We start from the raw sequence: 17733 nt of genomic DNA, 5'->3' as shown, positions 1-17733 counted from the left end.
GCCAGGGATCCAGGGGCAGCCCCAGCCGCTCTGGGCACCCTGTGCCAGCCCTCCCCACCCTCCCAGGGAAGGATTTCTTCCTAATATCCAATCTAACCTCTGACAGCATGAAGCCATTTGCCCTTGTCCTGTCACTGCCAACCCTTGTAAAAAATCCATTTCCAGCTCTCTTGGAGCTCCTTTAGGCACTGGAAGGCCAAAGTGAGATCACTCCAGAGACTTCTCTGCTCTGGACTGAACAATCCCAATTGTCTCAGCCTTTTCAGAAGTGCCAGAAGTGCACATGCAAATAACCCCAAAGCTTGAGACTAAGGAAGAAGAAACTCTGTCAGCATCTCCCTCCCACAAAGCCACCCCAGCAGGGAGGGCACAGGACTCTGGCAGCCCAGGCTATGAACCAGGACAGAAGTCAGCACCATGGTAGAGCTGTCCCAGCTTCTCACCTGCCTCAACATCCATCAGCATGTTTTGGAAGGCTGGCACGAAGATGCTCTGTGCTCTCTCCAGCACCTCCAGCATGTTCCTGACCCTCCTGGATGTCAGCTGGCTGTGAATGCCTTCCAGGTCAGCACACCTGCAGCACAAGTTACAGCACACGGCTGTGCCCCAAAGCCCTGCCTGCCTTGGCTCAGGATTTCCTGCAGTTCCACAGGGACTGAGCCCCAGTGGGGGCAGGAAACAGGAGCAGCCCTACAGGACACAGCTGGAGCCAGGCTCAGAGCAGAAAGGAGCCAGTGGTGTTTCTGCAGCCACTGCTGGCAGCTCTGCACAGGCAGGGCTCTGTCCCCAGTCAGCTGAGCCAGCACAGCACAAAGGACAGGTGAAATTTCACTCCCTGGCTCATCTAACCCCTCCCTGGCACCACCAGCAGCCAGTTGACAGATGGAGAGTGCCCATCAGCCCTGCTCTGGGGCTGGGTCTGAGTGAACAGTGATGGGAACAGCATTTCCAATAAAATTCCCTCCCGGTGTAGCCCTGGACTGTGCTGGGGCCAAGCCAAACCAAGCCAAACCACACAGCCACCTCCAGGCACTCAGAGATCATCCTTATTTTATGTCTGGGAGCAATATTGTTGGGCTCAGGTCTCTACATGACCTGGAGCAGCTGCTCTGGCTCACAGCAGCAGCACTCCCTCCACCCAGAGCAGCACCAGCAGCTTCCCCCAGCACCTGCTCTTCCAGAACTCCAGCTCCACCCTTGGGGTTGGGTTGGTGCCTCGCAGGAGAGGCTCTGAGGACTCTTTCTTCAGCACTCTCTGGACCTGCTGGCTCCAGTCGATGATGGCTGACTCGGTGGCATGTACAAGGGATTTATTGATCAGCTCCAAGCTGTGGAAAACAGAGCACGAGGGTCACTTGGCTTTCTGCTTGTCCATGTGCATTGCTCAGTTGGATCCACCTCAATGGGCAGCTGGATTTTACACTTACAGCCCAGATTCATTCACAAAACACTCAAATTCATAAGGGAGACTATTTACAAGGGCAGTTAGTGAAAAGGAGGAATGGTTTTTAACTGAAAGAGAATAGGTTTAAATTAGGGATTTAAACCTCCCTGTGAGGGTGAGCAGGCCCTGGCCCAGGTGCCCAGAGAAGCTGTGGCTGCCCCTGGAAAGCCAAGTTGGACAGGGCTTGGTGTAACCTGATGGCAGTTTGGAGTTTTCCCTCAGTGATGCAAGCAGTTCATTGCTTCTCTGCATGCCCACATCCACTTCCTGAGCTTCTCCTGCTTGTATTGTTGTACAGACCCCAAAGACAGAGCCCATGAACTCGAGAGAGCAAAATACCCCTCCTTGGCAGTCTGATGAGCTGCAGAGGACAGGGAGCAAGAAGAGTCCCCACATCTGACAGGCAGGATCCCCAAAAGAGGCAGCACATGCAGCAGCAGAAGAAAACCCAGCGGAGAGCAAGGGCTGGAACTCACAAATTCTCATTTTTAGGATCAATGTTCTCGAATCTCTCCGAGCCAGCTGGAAGAGGCAGCAAGGTCTTTCCATCCACTTGGCCCATAACCTTGAAGACAGTGCTTTTCAGGCTGTGCACATGGTGGATGATGTCTTGTGACACCACTCGTGGCCAGCCCTGGTGGTTCCTCCGGTTTGTCAGGATGGGCACAATCACCTACAGCAGGAGTCATGGAAGAGCAATGGAGAAGAGCTGAAGGAAGTAGATTTAATTTGATTTAGGAAGAAATTCCTCCCTGTGAGGGTGGGGAGGCCTTGGCACAGGGTGCCCAGAGAAGCTGTGGCTGGAAGTGTCCAAGGCCAGGCTGGACAGGGCTTGCAGCAGCCTGGGATAGTGGAAGGTGTCCCTGCCCATGACAGGGGTGGCACTGGATGATCCTTGAGGTCCCATCTAACAAAAACATGCTGTGATTTGATGATTCTGTGACAAAAAGTACTGTGGATGGACTGGCCACCAGGCTCCGAGGTCCTGGCAAGCCTGGAGACCCTCACTGACCACTGTCCCAGGCAGTTCCGTGCAGGTGATGATGAGCAGGGCAGCAGGGCCAGGCTGAGCCCAGGGGCTGTCCCTGCACAGCCACCCCCAAACACAGAGGGAAGCTCCTCTGGTTCCTCCTGGCATCTACAGCATAGGCACGTTTTGGGTTATTTCCCAAAGCTGCAGCCCACTGAATACAGTTCCTGTCTTCAGCAGTGGAAATTCCAGGGTCTGCACTAACCTGGCAGCTGAGGACTCTGGGCTGGGCTTGTCTGGACCTGAGCTGTTTCTGGCTCTTTTGTGCTGGGATAGCAACAGTGTCTGTCACCTTCCTCTGGGATCACAGCCGGGTTGCCCCTGGTGATGAGCAGCCTTTGTGTGGCCAGACTTGGGGGAGGATAAAGGTATAAAAGCAGCTACAAACAGACACAGAATTGAAAAGGAACAACCAGGGTGCCACTCCAGGGTGCTGAAAATTCATTGCACCGTGACCAAAGAGGACCAGCTGCAGCAATCAGCATGTCCAGGGAGCCACGGGACGGGGAAACAACCCCAGGGCACACAGAGTTCACCTGCAACAGCTTCGGCTGCAATAGTAGCAGGCTTTGTCTCCACTACTCAAATCGCAGGGACTGCTAATGAGTGTAGAGTCATAACCAGGCAAATCAGCTGTTTGTATTCTATTGGATTGGTAAAATGACAAATGGGACCTGATGGAATGTCTCGAAGATCCCTTTGGGAAAACATCAGCCCACCTGAGGTAACTGGGCACTGAAACACAGGAGGCTCTTCTGAAAATCAGGAGAAACCCTTTCCTGGTGAGGGTGACTGAGGGCTGGCACAGACAGCCCAGGGAGGCTCTGGAGTTTCCATCTGTTGGGATACTGAAAAGTCACCTGGACACGGTCCTGGCTGGAGCAGGGGCTTGGACCAGATGTGCCTGAGATGAGCCATGCAGCACAACTATCCTAGAACCACACAACGCTTTGGGGTGGACGGGACCTTAAAGTTCACCTCGTTCCACCCCCTGCCATGGGACACCTTCCGCTGTCCCAGGTTGCTCCAAGCCCCGTCCAGCCTGGCCTCGAACACTTCCAAGGACGGCACAAGCACAGCTTCTCATTCTCAGGAGCACATCCAGTGACTCTGTAAAGCGGCTCATCCCCCACGGACCCCACCGTGAGACACCCCGAGCTCGGCATTTCCGAGGCTGGGCTCTACAGGAGGCGCTGCCTTTCCCCCCTTACCTCCTCCAGCACGGCGGCGAAGTGCGGCAGGGGCTGTGCGGGCAGGTCCCCGCACAGCAGCTCGGCGGGCCCGGGGCCAGCTCCGGCCGGCCGGAGGAAGAAGATGGCCTTGGTGGCTCCGGGGGGCGGCGGGGGCGGCCCGGGGCTCATCCCCAGCTCCCCGGCCGGGCCCCGCCAGGCGAGCAGCGCCGGCCCCGCCGCTCCCCGCACGAATCCGCGCAGCGCCGGCCCCGCCGCAGCGCCCGCCCAGCGCCGCCAGCGCTCCGGGGACACGGCCAGAGCCAGCCCCGCAACCCGGGCCAGCCGCTCCTCACGGGGATCCTCCGGGGAACCCTCCGGGGAACCCTCCCGGGAACCCTCCCGGGGCTGCTCCAACCCCGCCGGCCCCGGCTCCCCCTCGGTCTCCATCCGCCCGGCTCCGGTCAGTGTTTGCGAGCAGCAGCCGCCGTTGCCCGGGGGATCCCCGGGAGCCGCTCCCGTGCCCCGCCGGGATGCGAGGGCGGTCCCAGCGCTGCCGCCTCCCTCCTGCTGCTCCCAGCCCGTTTCTCTCTTCTCTCTCCTCTCATTCTGCCAGACCCAGAAGCAATTTCCCAGCCCGGCTCGCTCCGCGGGAATTTTTCCACATCGGGCACGGGCAGCTCCTGTCCCTCACCCCCTCGTGCTGCTCCCGACACCGGCATCAACCACCTGCAGCTGAAACTTGGGTGCTGTGGGCTCCTGCCACGGCTGTATTTCCAGTTCATTAATACCCTCTGTCAGAAGCAGTTCGCTACTTTCCAAATAAAAGATCCTCCTTTAACTCCGTGCAGAGCAGCACGCGGATCCTGTGCAGTCACAGAGCTGCTCGTGTCACCCCAGCAGGAACCAGGTCCTCCCCTGGGTACCCCAGCCCGCTCCTACCCAGTAAACAGGAACATTTTGGTTTTCTCCTGTCCCCTGCTATTCATAAAAGCTCAGCAGAGCTTTTCTGAAGGATACAGATGTGTCAATTCTCCAGTCTCTGCTTTAGACAAGCATAGCACTAAAGCGTAGTTCATCAACAAAAGATGCTTTGCTGACAGTTTGTCCCTTTAATTTCCCATTAATTTGAAATGAAATCTCAAGATTCATGAGTATCAGCTCCTGAGCAGGGCCTGGGTGTCTTCAAGCTCCAAAAATGAACTCCTTAATTGAAACAGCACAGAACTCCCCTCCTACTTCCAAACACAGGCAGTGACAGCAGGGGCAAAGGAAGAAGCAAAGCTGACCCACAAAAAGCTTCAGAAAAACTCCTCTTAACTGCAGGCTAACTCCCCCCACCGTGCCTGCTGTGCCAGCTTTCCTGTCCTCTGCATCCAGAACCAGAATCTGCTCAAGGACACTCACAGCCATGAGGCTGCAGCATGATCCAGATCTGATGGGCAAGATCTTGGTCTTTACCCCAATGCTGAATCAGCCACCCAAGGTCATCTGCCAGAGAAATCCAGGTTTTTGTTTCCTCAAGAGTGATCCAGACACAACACAGCTTTCTGGAGGATGGTTTATTCAGTGGTTTATTCAGATTCTAAATAAAGGGTTTGGAGAATGGATTTTTGAAACAAAAAAACAGCAAAGAAAACCAAATAAAATGGGAACGCCGATGTACAGATGTATTGTCAGCACTAATTTAACCTAAAACCTTAAAATTGGGTCTCATTTTACTGTTGATTTTTCTCCTATCACCTGGGTTCTGATAACTCTTCACTGAGAACAACTCACCTTCTTCTGGCAAACCCACGGCCCCTCCAGGGCCTCTCATACCTGATCTCTTGCAAAGGTCACACCTGCTGCTGTTACATGATCAATACCTTGTACCATAAACCCCAAAATTAAAACAGTTCAGAGAGAAGAATTTTTGGTTAAATGAAAAAATGCTCCATGGACCGATGAGCCCCCAGAACAGGAGCTAGGTGGGCAGATCCTGTCTCCACAAGGACCAGTGCTGCTGACAACCAACCCACTGGAGCTGCAGCCCAGGGAGATCCACGGTGACCAAGCAAACCCAGATGCCCAGGCCAGCCCCTTTCCCGTGGTGCGGGCAGCACCGCACGCTCCCGAGGCCTGCAGAGAGCCAGGCTTCCCTCTCGGAGCAGAGCACTCCCAGCCTCATCCCTCTCAGTTGACTGTTTTAAGCTTCTTGTCTGGCAGTTCCTGATGGTTCTTGGCTTGTTTCCGTTTCTGGCGTGCTGCTTCCGTGCTGTCCCCCCTGGTCAGTTTGTCCAGGATCAGGGCAGTCTCCTTCAGCAGCCGCATCTCCCGCTTCTCCTTGCGCTCCTCCATCTCCACGATGTCGTCTGCAAACAACGCCTTCAGGGCCGGGATCAGCTTAGGGATGGCTGGGAAGTCACCAAAACGGACCTGAAACACAAGCACAGGAGCCTCTGTGAGAACTGCTGCTCGATTTCCTTGCTCCCCCCTTGCCTTTGGCCTGTGCAGACAGCAGGGCACTGCCCCTTCCTGTGCGCAGCACCTGCACCCAGCAGCCCTGACCTCAACGAGTTATTGACGTTTTCTTCACAGAAATGCTGTGGCCCAAACTCTGAGTGACAGTGAGCTGCCCTCACTGTCACTGTCAGCCAGATTTTGTCCCCCAGATGTCTGCTATTGAAAAGCTTATCAGTTGGGATGGGAATGGAAGCAAAATTAGGTTTTTTTGGCTGGGAGTAGCAAGCACAGACTTGAGGTGACACGAGGCAAGAACCCAGTGTGTTAAGTGTTGGATTAGAGGGCCATCAGCACCTTTTTCATACCAGTGTGGGGAAAGGGTGGCTGCTGCCAGCAGTTAAAGGAGCTGTTTAGAGACTGCTCTTCAGGACATGGGAGTATTGACTCAGCATATGAAGAGCATTTAATCAGGAACAGCCATCCCAAAGTAACACCAACACCGTTCCCAGGCCTGGCCCCGAGCTCCCAGCTTACCCTCATATGGTCAAAGGCAATTCCGACCTTCTCGCTGAAGTCTTCACTGAACAGCGGGATCTTGGCGTACCTCTGGCTGAAGTGATTGAGCATGATGAACTCTGCATTCATCTTCATCCCAGTCTGGATGGCCTGGGAGGTTGTGCTGCAAAAGGAACACGCTCTGCTCACTGCCAAGACTGGCAGGAACTGCTGCTCTGCACCCAGGGCCACACCACACCAAGTGACCTCACAGGCACAGGCCCCTCACCCTCGGGCCTGCACCGGTGGCAATTCTCTGACTTCCACACAACCCTGAGTGCAGGAATGCAGCTCTAACTGTTGGAGCCTTGCATTTAAGAGCTCCACAACCTGGGGACAGACACTTGTCCCAGAGGTGACAACAGCCCCAGCTCTCACACTGTGACTGCAGGAATTCCGAGCAGCCACTCTCAGTCTCCCAGCGTTTGCTGGGAGCAGCACATGGAATCCATGGCTGCAGTGCTCTCAGTGAGCTGGGGGTATGAGACAACTCTTCTGCCTCCTGAGCTTAGTCCCAAGATGTAACCATGCAGAGGGTCTTTCCCTTGGGCTGGACTATTTGTAGAGTCACCAATGTCTGCTTGAAAGTTTTCCCCATTTCTTTTGGGGATGTTGAGAGGAGCTGTGGTGGTCTGAGCTGCTGCAATGACCAACACCCCATCTTTAGTGTAGAACTCTACACACACCAGAACCTTTGACAGCTCCAAGGAGCTCACCCAGCTGTGTCCCTTTCCCTTCCCAACAGAGACAGACAGCAGAACACCCCCCACCTGTGGGTCTTCTCTATAGCTTCTTTTTCCATGCCATCCTCCAGAGTGGCTTCATGGATCAGCAGGTTGGCATTTTTACCTGTGCAAACAATCACACATTCAATCTTCAGCTGAAGATTGACCAGCCCAACTGCCCACAGGAACTTTCCTGTCCCTCCTCAGCCTCTCACTGTGTGGCAGACACAGCACCAAAGGTTTGGGAGTGCCCACTTTGGATACTGACAGACGGAGACTTCTCTGCAAGAGATTCTTCAAGCAGAGGGTTCTGTTACCTACCCATTTGCACTAAGGCCATGCAGGGCATTGTATCACCAGAATAAACTACTTTCCAGCCAGACTTGTGGATCACTGAACATGCAAAAGCATTTTTACAGTGTTGCACTTCACAGGTCTGAAACTGAACAAGGATAGAAGTGTTAGACTCCAAGCCCCCTCCAGCCACAGAGCCCCCCAGCTCAGGAACTCACCTCAGCCAGGTCGTAGCTCTCTAACAGAGAGCTCACAAACTCCTTGGCTTTGGGTCTGGTGTTCTCACAGCCTTTCACAAGAGACTGAGAAGGAATCATTCTGCGAGGGAGGGAAGAAGAGATAATTAAGGACAGGTACAAAATAAAACCTGATCTTCTCTTCAAGCAGCCAACTTCTCCTGTTTCTCAGTCTCAGTTCAGTGCCTTGGTGACCTGTATTACCTCTTGCTTTCATTGGTGCCCCAGTAACTCATCCAATCACTTCCACCCCACTATCAAATACTTTCTTCTCCTTGCACAACTCCCTTTTCCTATAGCAAAGGGAAGCCTGCACCTAAACCTCTATTAATCAGCACAGCTGAGTAACAAACCCTATTGTGCCCTCTGCAAACTGCATATCCTTGTTCCACAGGCAGTGGAAGGAGTCAGAGTCATCTCCAACAAAGCGGTGGGGGAATGGATGACAGGGGTTTGCCTTGAATAAAGACATTTCTCCATACAGAACACTCACTTGATGTCTCCAAGAATCTCCTCACAGTGGTTGTGGTACTCGTGCAGCCAAGGCATGATCTGCTCAGGTGCTACCAGAAACAGAGGGCTGAAAGCCTGACCAAGGGCTGCCTGCAAAAGCAAAGTACTAGGTGTAACCACATCAGAGAGAAGAAATGCTAGGGAAAGGCTGCTGTGAAGTTGCCCTCCCCTCACCCCAATCCACGTTCAGGAGCAGAGAAACTACTCACAAAAGCTCTCCGCCGCTCCATCAGGATGTTCACCAGCCCCTGCAAAGGGAACACAGAGACAGCAAGGGCAGTCAGAAGTGTCTGGGGAGTCAGTGGCAACACAGCCACCACTGCTCAGCAAGCCCAGAGTCAAAGGAATGAGAAGGGAGAGGGGATTAGAAACACAGATACAGCAGTGCTGAATCTCAGGGGAATGAATGCAGAGAGGAATGCAGAGCAGGGCAGCCCACATTCATCAGCTGGAGCTACAGCCGAGTCCCAAGGCTCAGAGCACAGGTGCACAGAGCCCCTTCCCACAGCTGAACGCACCGAGTGATGATCTGTGTGCATGTGGGACACAAACACAGCCACCAGGTTACACAGCACTTGGTCAACTTGCTCTCCATAGTGGCGGCAGAGCTGTCCAAAGGTTCCTTCTCCACAGTCCAGGAGCAGGGAGCGAGTGGCACTAGAGAGAGGTGACAGAGACATTTAGCAGCCACTGGAAGAGCTCTGAGCAGGTGCAAGGGGGGGATATTTTGGGTTGGAAGGCAGAGATCAGAGAGCACTGGGGTTTACCTGGTATTCACCAGCGTGGAACTGACATTGCGGATTTTCATTGGAATGGCAGATCCTGTTCCCAAGAACACGATTTCAGGATAGGCACCCACATTTCCTAAAGAAAGAAGACAACAAAGGTTTGTAGGCAAATGTTCTCCACACACTGCCCAGTCAGACACCATCTAATTCTAATGCCCAGTAACTCCAGAGCCAACATGGCCAGCACAGTCATTTCTGCCCCCATCAGCAGCAGCTTTACAAGGGAAGGCAGAGCAAGCCCCACCACTTCACAGCTTCACCTGGGCTCTGAAGCAGTGGGTCACCAAGAGCTCCTGCTTTCCACCACACTGATCCAAGCTAAGCTGCTGATCTGTACCTGGTACAGCAGACAGGCTCTCCTTGCACTCCTTCACACGGGTCTGGAAGTCAGGGAGATCCAAGGCTTCATTAATAAACACATCAGGATCACAGACAGTCACAGCATCTCTGCAAGAACAGGCCACCCATCACGATGGGGCAAGGCAGGAACTGAAACAGCCCTTTTCAAAGCAAAGTGCCAAATTCCTGTGACAAAACGGCCTTACAACAAGGGGACAAACGCTCCTTCCATTTTGAGGGGTTGGAGAAGACACATCCACGAGTGTGGTGTGTTCCTGAAAGGCCTGGCTGGGCTGAGCCAGGCAGAGAAATGCTCATTCCACCGAAGTAGAGAAGCTCCTGCAATAGCACTTCATTCCTTCCAGAGCTGCCAGGCACTAGAGGGCACTGCAAGGCAGCACAGAAGAAAAAGAGCAGCCACCTAAAGGGATCCTTTATTGCTGAGAAGTGTAAAAAACCTGTGTCCTGCTTCAGAGCATGTGCAGCACTACAGGTCCTCAGATACCTTAAAAAGAGAAACTTAAAACTCTTCTTGGCACCTGCATCCTCCTGTTGTGCCCAACAAAGCAGCAATCTGAGCCATGGTGGCTGAAATCCCCTTGCCCCCTGGGGTCCCCGGCCCTTAAGGATCTCACTGGTCAGCTTTGCCCACCAGGAGCAAAGCCAGCAACTGTTGGCAACCAAGCCAACAGTTCAATCACCTGGAGCTTTCAGCTCTAATATCAGACTTTCTAGGTCTTCAGAAGGTAAGACTGTCCCTAGGCTCCCCAAAAACTCTCTCCCTGTCCCCACCTGCTCTGCCACAGCCACAGCTGGGTGCACAGCGTGAGTCAAAGCAAAGGACAAAGAGGCACAAGGTTACAGGAGCAAGGGACAGAACACTCCAAAGCACTGGCCAGGTGCTGTTTTCAGTGGTTTACTTATCCACGTGCTACACCTTGTCTGAGGCTTTCAGGGGCAGAGACACAGCCCTCAAAAGTTCCCCCAGCACAGCCACCAGAAAGGATCTGCAGGGGATCCTGACACAATGCCCTCCCTCACCAAAAAGCTGCTTCAAGCCAACACCCAAATCCTGGAAAGAAAGATTCCCACTGACCTCTGCCACTCCTGCTGTGGCCTGAGGTGGTATTTCAGCAGGCACTCCCCTCGCACGATGGGCACAGGGCACACAGCCTCTGCTTCCTGCAGGAGGAGGGTGATGTGAGACACAGCCTTTGCTGAGGGCAGGAGCCACAGGGGCAAGGTGGGCCTGGATTACCTTGCTCTGGTAGGTGGTGAGCAGAGGGAAAATCTCTGGGTGGATGAGGTTCAGCTGAGTTTGGATCTTGTAGCTGCGTGGGTTGTGCACAGCAGAAGAGTTTTCGTTGAGGACCAAGTGCTGAGTCCCAGGCCCAAACCTGTCAGAGGACAACAAAGCTCCAAAGCTTCAGCACCGCAGCACGTGTGCACACCTGAGCTAAAAACCTCACCTGAGCCAGCAGAGCCCTCTTTTTAGAGCTCTTTTCACTTTGGAACAAACATGTGCAGCACCTGAACAGGCTGCTGCCCTGAGAGACAGGAACCCAGGGACCACAGGAGCACGTACCTCTCCATCCACTGCTGGTAGCGGCTGTCTCGAAGCACTGCCTCAGGGGTCATGTGAATAACCAAGGCCACCTGGTGCTCAGGAACTCCCTCCTGGTACCTGGGACACATTCAAATAGGAAGAGCATCTGTGCTGCAGTCCATGTCCTTGGCATGCCCTCCCCTCTCCCACGCTAGCAGAGATGCCCCTGAGGCAGGCAGAGCAGGGATTTTCAGAGCATGGCCCCAGAGCTCCAGGCTCTGCATCACCCAAGGCACAAGGCTCAGGCCACCATCTGCTGACACCTCCACTGTCCCCCCTTGGGCAGCTCCTCTCCTCCTCAGCAACATCTGCAGAGCCTCCAGGAGCCCAAATGCTTCTGCACAAGCCCTACAGAGCTGTTATGTGCAGTCCAGGCTTCCAGAGCCTCCACTGCTCCCCAGGCAGACACCAGGACACATTCCTGCTCTAGAGGTCCCTGAGGGAAAACAGGCCCATGGCAGTCACAGAGCCCCACAGGTCCTGCCTCCCCTAAAAGCCTCAAAATGCACCACCAATCCTTTCTTGCATCTCAAGCTCTCTAACAGTGCCAAAAAGTTCAGACATCATCCATGAGAAAACAGCACATCTAGACCAGAACAAGAGCAAAACTCAGCACAGGTGTCCTTCCCCAAACACTGCAGGTGCCCAGCCCTACCTTCGGAAGGTCTCGTTCTCGCAGACAGCATCCACAAAGCCCTGGTGAGGACACTCCAGCACGAGGAACACTGGGCCAGGGTCCGTGGGGGTGCACAACTCCTCAGGAAAGAGCTGCAGGCACACACAGTGGTCACACCACAACCAGCCTGGACACACAGCCCTTCCTGCACCTCTGTGTCCAACTTCTCTGGTTGGACAGAGCGCAGCAGCCACTCCCAGAGCTCAGCACACCCAGCCAGGGCAGCTCTCAGGCCCTTTCTGCTCTCATTACACAGCAAAATGCACACATGTGGAACAGCAAATCCCAACCCTGGCCTCAGAGAAACCACAACCCAGCCTGAGGTGGGGAATTCCAGCAGTTTCTAGGTTCCCAGGACAGATTTAGATGGTAGCAAAAGCATGTGTAAGGAAAAAAATGCTTTATAAAATTCTTGTGGCACAAAGATGTGCTGATCCTGTCTCCCAGGTCAGGATCTTCACCTGCAGAACACCTGGGCCATGGCCAGAGCTGGCTCTGCCTCTCACTCCAGTGTTTGAGAGATCCAGACCTTTACCCCAGAACTACTGAGTTCCTTTTGGTGTCAGAGGTGCAAGCAGGGTCAGGAGGGAGTGATGGCTACACAGACATTCAATCCCCAGATTTAAACAGTGCAGGGATCAACTCCACTAGCTCACTCCTAGACCTGCATCAGCTTTGGGGAGGGAAGCAGCTCTGCCAAACAGCAAACACCCAGCCATACCCACACAGGAGCTCATTTCCCAGATCACCACCCCAACAGCCCCAGACACACCACACTCAGCAGCAGCCAGAGTCCCAGGATATACTGGTAAGCAAAGCACTCTGCACAAAAGCTTGTCACCCTGGGAGCCCAGTGAAGGAGGGAGAGTGGCAAAGCCACAACAGAAGCACAGACACATCTTACCTCTTTGCCTTCAAAAGTGATGCTCTCCCCATTTTTGAGAGCAGTAATGATGGGAAGGATGGCTGGAGTTCCCCTGAGAACAAGGCCACAAATATTTAGCTTGCCAACACCCACGTGCCTGCTGCTGCCCTGTGCCCCAGGCTGGGCTCTCATACTCACACTGGCAGGCCCAGCTCCTGGGCTTTAGCTGCAAGGAATTTCCCCTTCCTTGGGTGAACCTGCAAAGAGTTAAACACAATTATCACCCAAAAAAAGAGGGCCATGAAACAAGATCCATGTACTGCCACGTCAAGAGCTTCTTCACAAACCAAGGGAACATTTTTTCCCATTTCAGTTCCACAGCCACTGCTCCAATTTAGCCCTAAAAAGCTCTTCTGGATTCTCTGCTTTCCAGGATCATGCTGCTGCTTCTTGCTCTCCTCTTCAGCCAAGCAAGTACAACAGCCTGCCCTCCTCTGAGGGTTAAACAAGAATGGAACCTGTACACTCATAACCACTGCTGGATTCTAAAAACACCTCCAGTTTTACCCATTCCTACTCATGTTACAGCAACTCTGACACTTAAAAAGCAGAAACAGCTTCAAAGCCCTACTTGAAAATGCTGTCTCCAGTTAAATCTCTGCAGCAAGATGATATTGGGAAACATTTCCTTACAGAGGGTGGTCAATGCCCCAAGCTTGACAGTGTTTAAAAGATGGTTGGACAATGCCCTTAATAATATATTTTACATTTTGGGCAGACTGAAGTAGCCAGGCAGCTGGACTGGATGGTTCAACCCTGGAAGTGTCCAAGGCCTGTCTGGATGGGACTTGGACCAACCTGATCTAATGGAAGGTGTCCCTGCCCACAGGGGCACAGAGAGAGATTATCTCTAAGGTCCCTTCCAACCCAACTCATCCTGTGCTTATAGATGATCACTCTACATCCCTTCCCCCTGAAATCACTCTGTTCTATTGTCTCATCTCTTCTGGGCTGGTTTAGAGACACTGTGCCCACACTTACTTTGCAAAGAAAAGCCGTCACCAGATCAGGATGCTCCCTTGCACACTTCTGCTCATCACCTGTAAAACAAAGCAAAACTACTAAAAATCATCACTCACTATCACTTTTCTTAAAACCAAATCATGCCAAAATTTGCTAAGGCATTAACAGGAACATTATCCACTCAACTTGGAGCCCAGCAGCAAAATGTTATGAACCCCCAAGGCCAGAGAGCCCATGGCTTCAGATACAAGAAGCCAAAATAAGGCCCAAGACTGAAAAATAATCAGCCCAGCATCCACATGTAATTAAAATAAGGCCCAAGACTGAAAAATAATCAGCCCAGCATCCACATGTAATTAAATTACAAAGATTGTAACCCCCACACCAGAAGCAAACTACTACAAGAACCAATTACACCCAAGCACCAATCATGTCCAGTTTCTGGGCCTTTCAAGTTCTCTACCAAATTCCAAAGTACCAGAACATTTTCTGCTCCACGGAACCTTCCAGCTGAGCTCGTCTACAGACCTCACTTTCAGAGAGCAAATAGCTCAGAGGACAAATTCCTATCCTTAGTTTGGCTTCATCTCATTAAAGTTAAAAGTTAAAGTTAAAAAGGCCATTCCATGTGTTTCACCTGCTTTCTTTGGGCTTTCTTTGCCTTCCTCCAAGCTTTGCTGTGCAGTTCTTGGGGATCCAGGCCCTGTGTTCCCTTTAGGGCTATTTCCACCTTGGGGAGATGCTCCAGGACTCTGGGGGGATGAACTTTCAGCACCCAGTGGTCTTCCTGTCCCAATAAAGGCAGACAAAAATCCCTCAGTCCAAAGCAACATAAAAGAAAAGCAAGAGTAGTGTTCCCTCTTCCATGACAGTCAGGTTTAAACTGCACCAGAACACAGAGCTCTTCCCCCCAGTCTAGCTTGCACTTCCATTCCCCAGTCACTTATTTCAGGAGCCATCCCTCATCCAAGCCCTTCTCCCCAAACCCTTAAACTCTTGTCAGGTCTGTGCTGCACCCTCAGTGTCACAGTTTGCAGCAGAAAGAACACAGCTGGCTGAGAAAGCCAAACCCAGGGATGTTTCACATGTCATTCCATCCACCCACAGCTGAAGGAACAAGCCAAGGCCCTGACTCAGCAGGTCTTGTTATTTAAATGAGATCCTTCTCCTGAGAAAAGCAAATTAATGAACCTCTGCTTACTCAGGCTGGCAAACAGAAGCTGCTCCTTGAACCTTCATTGTGCTTACTGAGCTTCCCCTGTCTCTCTGCAGCACCAGTGCTCACCTGTCAGAGGGATTTGGTAGACAGTCATTGTCTCATCCTTGTACTCAGGCTCTGTGTGCAACTGCACAGCTTGGAAGAGATCAAAAACCACCATTAACAAGTGCATAAGCAGAGATTCACACTCTTCAAGAACATCAATCAGAAAAGTGTCTTTGTCTTTCTTAAACTCAACCTGCTGAACATTCCCCTTCCCTTTCTCTGCCCAACTGCAAACCCCAATGAGTAATTAAAGTTTTAAAAGCCCATCATCCTCAGGGAGCAGCTCAGGATACCACAGTGAGCAAATTCACTGGCAGACTATTGAAGGGAACTGCCCTCAGTGCCTTAAAACCAAGTGGAGTCTGTATCAGCCAGCCTGGCAGGAGCTGAGAACACTGTTGTGATGGGTTTGAGCAGTGTATCAGAGCAAAACAAATGGTTAAAACATCCTCTGAGTGAACCTAAACCAGAGGCTGAAGCTGTTATTTGGCAATGTAAGCTTGGCTAGAGATGAAAGTTCCAAGTTCCTTTGCTACACATCCCTGACCCACCTACCTAAGTCCATCCTTTTGAGGGGCCCGGGGAAGAGGCGAATGGCTTTCAAATAGTTTTGCTGGAAAAGAGACAGGGGATCAGGAGGGGGCTCAAGCAGTGCCATGACAAACACCCTTCCAGCAGCTACAGACTCACTCAGACCAATCTGAGCAGCTCACTCAGCTCTGGGCAGGTGTCCCACCTCGGGCAGGCACTGCGCCTTTACAAAGAGAAAGAGCCACTGTCCCCACCCCCTCCATCCATGCAATTAGTCAGCAGAAACTGCAAGGAAATAAAACCACTACAGCAATGCTGAGGATTGCAAATTACTGGTCCAGACATGGCGTTAGGCTGGCAAGGACCACATCAAACAGGAGATCCGAGACTGAGCGTCTATTAATATAAAATAGGGAGGGAGCAGACATGGGAACAAAGATCCTCCTTTCTCCCAAAAGCTGATTTATCAGGATACAAGACTGGAGCAGAAGAATTCTGCTCTGCTGTAACTGAAGAGATTTGGGCTGACACTAATTCAGAGCAGCACAAAGATGCCCGTTGCCACCAGCTCTCCCAATTCCATGGTGATCTTGAACACTTGGAGGATTTGCTGTCCCTTCTGCACCTTGCCATACTTACCAGCTTTGGTGGCCCCAGGAACATGCACCTCTGGAGCCCTATAGCCTTCAGTGTGAGAATCATACCTAAACAGAGAAACAGCTTTGTCACAACTCCAGTAACCACTGGTAGATCCCAAAAGAAAGACCCTTCTCTGTTCAGGAGTTCTTGGCCTCCCCACAAAGGCCAGAACTAAACTTGGACCTGAATTCAGTTTTGCCTCAGCTTCGTGGCAGTCTCAACAAGCCACTTGCTGCTACAGATAAAGAAAACATCTACACATCTTAATAAAATTAATCTGGAGCAATGGATCTAAACAGATGGTTAATTTCATCCTTTTCTTGGAGATTCCAGAACTTTAATAGACAAGACCCACAGCCCTCCATCCTAACCTCATTCTGCACTGAGGACAATAGCGACCACAAACTTTTGTGTGCTCCTTTGGACTCAAACCAGCCTAATCCACAAACAGCTCCCTGCCGGCAACGCCGGTACCACCTTCTGCTGCAGGAGATGTCGGGAAGCTGAAGCCAGGCCCGCTGGACAGGCAGGGCCAGTCGCACCACGTGTGTGCACTGTGGCAGAGCGCACACAGCAGCTGGAGCACCGCAGAGCCGCAGGACAGCGCAGCCCTCTCACAGCGCTGTCACCGTGCCCAGCGCTGCCTGAAACAGCCCCGCAGAGCTCTCCTGCCCCAGAGCTGCTGCCCTGGGCTCCCCGCACTCACCCGGCAGCCCCCCGACGTTGGCCCAGGACACGCGGCTGAGGAAGATGCTGTCCAGGTGGGAGATCTTCAGCCTGCGGGGCAGACGGGGGTGAGCAGGGCCCGGGGCAGCCCGGGGTGTCCCCCCAGCGCTGCCCCACTTACTTGTGCTCCTGCATGGCGCGCTGCGTGCCCTCGCCGCAGTTGAACAGATACCTGAGGGGAAAGCGGCGTCAGGGCGGGCCCGGGCGGGGAGCCCCGCTGCCAGCCCCGCACTCACCGGTTGAACTCGGAGAACACGTACACGGCGGCCCCCGCGTCGCGGCTCCCGGCCGCCACCACCTGCACGTACACGGTGTTGGGCCCCGCCAGGCCCGTGCCCGCGTTCCGCCGCCGCTCGCGGGCCCACACGTGCCGGGGCACGTCCTTGGGCCGCCGCGCCGGCCGCGCCGCTGAGGGGCCCTCGGACATGGCCCAGCCGCGGGAGCCGGCCCTGGCCGCGATGCCGGGGCCCGCCCGCCGCCACACGAGCCCGGGGCCCGGCGGCAGCGCCCGCGCCAGCGCCCACATCCGCGCGCCGCCCGCCGCGCCCGGCCCCGCCCCTCTGCCGCCACACAGCCAATGGGAGCCCAGAAACCCCCGCGGTAGCTCCGCCCCCTTTGATCACGTGATGCGAGCAGGCAAATGCGGAGCGAGACCCGCAGCAGCTGCCCCGCCCCCACGGCCGGCCGCTGTCACGTGACCGGACTCTGCCGGCCGGTGCTCGGGGGAAGCCGGTCCGGGCGGATCCGTGTCCCGGAATCTGTGTCCCGGAATCTGTGTCCGGGCGGATCTGTGTCTGTGGGATCCGTGTTCCGGAATCTGTGTCCGGGCGGATCCGTGTCTGTGGGATCTGTGTCTGTGGGATCT

General features: G+C 53.6%; 2 protein-coding genes across 3 annotated transcripts in view; both read right to left on the bottom strand.

Annotated features, from left to right (window-relative positions):
- Positions 1-4093, bottom strand: part of DNAH9 (dynein axonemal heavy chain 9) — a 61696-nt gene extending 57603 nt beyond the window's left edge. The window contains exons 1-4 of the mRNA XM_058852673.1: positions 3686-4093; positions 1921-2117; positions 1170-1328; positions 444-574 (exon numbers count right to left, since the gene is read on the bottom strand). Of these exons, the coding sequence (XP_058708656.1) occupies positions 444-574; positions 1170-1328; positions 1921-2117; positions 3686-4093 (895 nt within the window). The remainder of the gene's footprint in view (positions 1-443; positions 575-1169; positions 1329-1920; positions 2118-3685) is intronic.
- Positions 4094-5196: 1103 nt separating this feature from the next.
- ELAC2 (elaC ribonuclease Z 2) lies at positions 5197-17417 on the bottom strand. Of its 2 annotated transcripts, XM_058852521.1 has the most exons (24): positions 17105-17417; positions 16990-17040; positions 16849-16919; positions 16143-16207; positions 15528-15585; positions 14994-15062; positions 14346-14495; positions 13727-13785; positions 12884-12942; positions 12725-12797; positions 11800-11912; positions 11124-11222; positions 10797-10935; positions 10635-10720; positions 9537-9646; positions 9179-9275; positions 8930-9068; positions 8621-8659; positions 8392-8501; positions 7881-7980; positions 7690-7810; positions 7414-7492; positions 6623-6767; positions 5197-6061 (listed from the first exon to the last, which is right to left on the bottom strand). In XM_058852521.1, the coding sequence occupies exons 1-24, from the start codon at positions 17392-17394 to the stop codon at positions 5819-5821; spliced, it is 2565 nt and encodes an 854-aa protein (XP_058708504.1). In that variant the 5' UTR covers positions 17395-17417; the 3' UTR covers positions 5197-5818. The 2 variants fall into 2 exon arrangements, with proteins under 2 accessions (XP_058708504.1, XP_058708505.1); XM_058852522.1 differs by lacking the exon at positions 16990-17040.
- Between the last annotated feature and the right edge of the window lie 316 nt (positions 17418-17733).

Source organism: Poecile atricapillus, chromosome 17 (assembly GCF_030490865.1).
Source record: "Poecile atricapillus isolate bPoeAtr1 chromosome 17, bPoeAtr1.hap1, whole genome shotgun sequence".
Classification (NCBI taxonomy): domain Eukaryota; kingdom Metazoa; phylum Chordata; class Aves; order Passeriformes; family Paridae; genus Poecile; species Poecile atricapillus.
The sequence above is the reverse complement of the archived record's forward strand: the minus strand, read 5'-3'. Positions and strand labels throughout refer to the sequence as shown.

Excerpts from the sequence above, each read along its gene's own strand:
- ELAC2 (XM_058852521.1), bottom strand. The coding sequence starts at position 17,394 with ATGTGGGCGCTGGCGCGGGCGCTGCCGCCGGGCCCCGGGCTCGTGTGG. Across the intron at positions 12,798-12,883 it reads CAGGAGCTGGGCCTGCCAGT|GGGAACTCCAGCCATCCTTC; the intron begins GTGAGTATGAGA and ends CCTTGTTCTCAG. Across the intron at positions 7,811-7,880 it reads AGAGCTACGACCTGGCTGAG|TTTCAGACCTGTGAAGTGCA; the intron begins GTGAGTTCCTGA and ends ATCCTTGTTCAG.